This window comes from Meleagris gallopavo, chromosome 8 (assembly GCF_000146605.3).
Source record: "Meleagris gallopavo isolate NT-WF06-2002-E0010 breed Aviagen turkey brand Nicholas breeding stock chromosome 8, Turkey_5.1, whole genome shotgun sequence".
NCBI lineage: Eukaryota > Metazoa > Chordata > Aves > Galliformes > Phasianidae > Meleagris > Meleagris gallopavo.
Genome location: NC_015018.2, coordinates 21,480,827 through 21,485,535, shown reverse-complemented (window position 1 = coordinate 21,485,535; position 4,709 = coordinate 21,480,827). Strand labels below are relative to the sequence as shown.

The 4,709-nt window shown below is 56.5% G+C and overlaps 1 protein-coding gene across 1 annotated transcript; it reads right to left on the bottom strand.

The window, feature by feature from the left end:
• Positions 1-2,186: 2,186 nt before the first annotated feature.
• Positions 2,187-4,703, bottom strand: SLC25A28 (solute carrier family 25 member 28). The gene is made up of 2 exons (XM_010714728.3): positions 4,216-4,703; positions 2,187-3,285 (listed from the first exon to the last, which is right to left on the bottom strand). Exons 1-2 carry the CDS (start codon positions 4,229-4,231, stop codon positions 2,768-2,770), a joined length of 534 nt encoding a protein of 177 aa, XP_010713030.2. The 5' UTR covers positions 4,232-4,703; the 3' UTR covers positions 2,187-2,767.
• Positions 4,704-4,709: the final 6 nt, after the last annotated feature.

The following is a 4,709-nucleotide window of genomic DNA, read 5'->3' as shown; positions in this document are numbered from 1 at the left end:
ACGTGTGCCCAATGTTGGCCCAGCTCCTACTCCTTCCCCTTCGTGTAGCAGCTCGCTGCCAAGGTCCAACGTGCACCGGAGCCAGAGGAAGCCACTCGGGTTTTTTGCATTTCTCCTGGAACCTGCTGTGCCCTGTCAGGAGGCTTTAATGCCAGCCCTTGTGCTACCAACACCTGGAACAGCCTTCGTATGTCCCCATTGCACTAAGACAGGCGCTGCTTCCTGCAGCGGCCTCTCAGTGTCCACAAAGCAGGTTCCCAGCCACCATTTACCTCTCAGGCTGAAGCCTGCACTCCTCTATCTGCACGGCACAGCTCCAGGGCTCCCCAGAACCCACATCTGCTCTGTGTCCAGGCAGCCCCAGCTCCTGAATTTACCAATGCTTTGGGGCCGTGGGGTCATGAGAACGTGTATAACTTTATTGGGGTCTGACAGAGCCCTGAGGAATCCCAGAGCCAGTGCTGGGCAGCCTGTGATGACACCTCAGCGCTTCCCAAGCGTGCCTCCAAGCAGGGCAATGGCTGCCCCGTGGCCGTGGGTGGGATGGGGCTGGGGATCCTGCGGGGAGGTGAAAGGGAGAGGGTCGCCTCCAGCCTTTCGCTGGGATGAGCGCAGCTCCCTCGTTGCAAGGCCAAAAATAGCGCAGTTACTCAGCAGAGGCTTGTAGGAGGGGTTTCACATGACGCACAGCCAAATGCCGGGGAGGCCACAGGACGCACCCACGTGGCTTCGCTGAGGCATTATCAGAGCTAGGGAGGGCAGCAGCCATAGCTGAACCGGGGCATCCAGCCCAGCTCTGAGCCAGAAGGGCTCAGGGAAGAGCACAATGCCTTTGCTGCTGACGGAGGACGTGTTCTTGGGAAGCCACCACCATGAGCAAGGCTGCAGGCTCGGAGCGTGAGGCTGGTGGCTCACTGTCAGGGACAAACCCTGGCAGCCCAAGGGGTGCCCCAGGAACCAACCTTGGAGCACCCTCAGTGCTGAACTCAGGGATTCTTGAGCAGCCCTGCTTCCAGCAGTGCCGCTGTTCTCGTGCAGTGCTGCACTACTCTGTGCCAGCAGAGCTGCAGCAGCCAGGAGGCCATGCCCTGCCCAGGTCCATTGCCTCTTGACTGCTGACTTATCACATCCTTGCTCCCGGGGGTCTCTCTCCCTCCCCCAACACTTCTGTGGGCGGTTATTCCTGGAAACATCTCTCTCCTCATCCCAGAGTCACCTTCAATCATGCCTTTGCCCACTGACATTTATAGAGCCGCTCGCAGTGGCAGATGGATTTAATAGCATGAAGAAGCTCCACTGGCCCCTGCCCCTGTTTATGCCTTCCTCTCTGAGGCGGCTGAGGGTGAAATTGCAGCTCCACTTTGGCTCTGCAGGACCAGGCTGTTCCTTGTGGGCTGCCCACTTGTCCTGCCACGGTTTCACCCAACCGTTTCTGCTTCTCGGATTTCTGCCTCTTGGGTGGAGGAGCTGCAGGGCTGCCAAATCTTGCAGTGCTCAGGATATTTCTTAAAGCCCCAGCTCCTGGAACGGTGGCAAAATGAGGCTCCCAGCTCTCCAGCAGCTCTGGTTTCTTTAAGGAGAGCCCAATCCTCCTGAGTGCATGGAACAGTGGGGTACAGGAACAGAGGACAGGCACACAGTGCAGCCAGACCCCTTTCCAATTGCCATAAGCGGAGCATGAGGGGCAGAACGACCCCATGCCAGCAGCCCCAAACCCACAGGGACACTGAAAGACAACACATACCAGGACTGTGAAAGCATTTCCTCCAGGGAGTTATTTCAGGCATGGCACCCTGTGGGAGGATGAGGCAGTGCAGGGCTCATGGCATCACGGCGTGAAATAGAGGTGTTCTGATGTGCTCCGTCCTGCTTCTGGTCAGGGCTGCAGCAGTAAGTTAGTGGTGGTCTGGGCTGAGCAAAAAAGAACACTGCTTTTCTCATGGATTTTTCCACCATCTAAAGCTTTCCTCCATCAAACTGGGGAAGGCTGAAAAAGAAGTTTCCTATTCTTCATTCAAGAGCTTCCACTGAGCACACAGACACATCTGGCTGCTGCTTCCATGTCCCCAACAGGCAGTGGTCCGACCTGCTGCCCTAACAGGAGCCCCATGAAAGAGCTCAACGCTGGACAGTCAGAAAGGTCAAGTGACAGCACTAGGCCACTCGAGAACAAGAAGGGGACATGATGATAGAGCAGAACTGTTTTTATTGGAGGTGTCAAGAGCAGGAACAAGAACAAACCTACAGCCTCCCCTCCTCAAGTGCCATTCTCCCCTACCCACCACCACCAGGGCAGTCAGCGTCATGTGTGCGTGCTACAAGACAACGGCAAAGCTTATACTCTGCTTCAGCCAAAAGCCAGACGAAGCCCTCAGCATCCTTGGCAGTGCCACTGCTCTCTCCTTGGTGACTGAGCTCAGCTATGGCCCTGCCAGTGGCAGGGCAGGACATTCACTTTCACCTCCAAGCAGCGGTGAACTTTGCATTAGAGGATTTTGTTAAGGGAAGAATGGGAGCACAGCTCCAGTGAAGTGCCAGGGGATGTGATCTGTGCTGCAGCTCCCATCAGGACATCTCGGGAGGCCACAGGAGTGAGCTGTGCAGCCAGAGCCGAGCTGCAGCTGCCCCAGGCAAGAAATGGCACCACTAAACCCAGAAGGGCTTTGCTGCCCCCTCTCTACAACACAAACCAAATCAAAAGGGAGAGGGTCAGAAGACAAACCAGGAGGGGAGATGAAGCAGGTCTGGAGTCAGGTTTGGCTCTGGCTCACTTCCCAGCCCGACGCTCTTCCTGGCGCTTGGTGAGGATGTACTTAAAGAACTCGTACACAGACCAGGCAATCGCTGTTGAGGGCATCTGATAAATGACTCTAGCCTGGACCCCTCTGAAGTAGGCAGTCACACCGCCCACTTGGTACACCGTCCTGAAGGCATTGGCCATGCCTGTGATGTGTCCGCTGATGTTGGAGCTCAAGGCCAGGGACTCCTGGGTGTTGAGCAGCGTTTTGCAAACGTCCAAAGGTGTAGTGGCAGCAGCAGCTACAGCCCCCGCACAGGCCCCGGAGACCACGTGGGAGCCTGGGTTGTACTGTCTGTGGGGGTTGAGGTGCTCTTGTAAGAACTCATAGGTCATGAAGTGAATGGCTTGGAAGGGGATGTTCATGGTGAGCTGGGTGGTGTAGCTGCGGTAGAAAGCTCCAACCCCTTCGTTGCGCCACACAGTCCGTACACAGTCTGTCACACGCTGGTAAGGCGAGTTGTACATCTGCATCCTCTGTTTGACCACTTGGGACAGACGGCAGCAGTGAGAAGCCAGCAGCAGCAGCCAGGATCCAGGCACATAGAAGAAGAGGAGAGAAAAAGAATCAGTGTGAAGCCAGGCTCCCGTGATGGACCCCTCTGACAAGTGGTGTCCAGCAGGCCCCTGGGCAGGTCTGTAGTGATTACATCTGAACAAGGTAACGCCATCGGAGAACCACCACCTGCTACCTCTGCAGCTGCTGCAGCCACTTTGAGGGACCAGCCTCATACCAGGCAAATAAGTTCAATATCCAAAGTGTGCACCTCACTCTGCTTCAAGTGACACATTTCACCATCCACCCCCACAGATCTATTGTACAGAAAATAATTCCCACTGTAGTCATCCTGTCATGTTCCAGCCAGATTGCTAGATCCGTATTATCCTACAAATGCTGTGACTACAAATCCTATAGCTGCAGTAAGAAGTGGAGCTCCAAGGACAACTGACAACAGACAGCGAAAGCAGCTGCCCACTGCAGAGGCCGAGAGCCAAACAGCAGCCCTGCTTACAGCATGGGTTTCTTTGTCAGCACAAGCGCAGAACCACATCACATCCTCCAGAGGACCTTTCACCACAGTATTCTCTAGTTTCAATGCACTTGCAATGACTCTAAACGTGAAGATCCCATACCTGCTGCTTTCTCTGAGCTCCAGGCAGCTGTCAGCAGCACACAGCTTTGGTCAGAATCTGCCTCTCCCCACTCCTCTGTGGCTGCGGTTTACTGTGCTTCCCACAGCATCCCTCTTACTTCCCCACTGGCAGCTACTGGGTTCCCCAGACGGACCCTACAGTTCCCTCAAAGGATCCCTGAAGCTAGGCAAGCAGCAAGGACAGAGATGCCAGACAGGTGTCACAGAGCAACCCAGGCAGATCCCACTCAGCCCCCCCAGCCCACCGGACAGGATCACCATTACCTTCTGCAGGGTTCATCGCCGCATCGTGGAGCAATGTTGCTACACACCCGGCTGCACCTGCAAAACAAGAACTGCCACATGTGAGGGGAGAAGACGGTGACAGACCCCGGGGCTCCACCAGGACCCCGAGTCCCCTGCCAAAGCTGAGAAGGATGAGATCCAGAGGCAGCCTCAATCTCCGGAGAGGTGGGCCGGCGTGAAGAAGTTCCCACCCGGAAAAAGTTCAGCAAAGAGAAGGAGAAGAGCACAGCAGTCTGTCACATCTCGTGGGCCAGGCGGGACCTGAGCCCCAGTGCTCGCGGGACAGATGGCCACCAGCTCGCAGGGCTCCCCCAGGACAACGGGAAGCAGACACCACCGGCAGCAGACCGTGCCCTGCCCCCCCCGTCCCCTCACTCTCCCGAGGCGGCTGCTCGGTGAAAACCACAGCACCGCAGCCACATCCGCTCTGTGCCACCAACCCCCGCAGCCGCTCCCGGCTCCTGTTAGCAGCT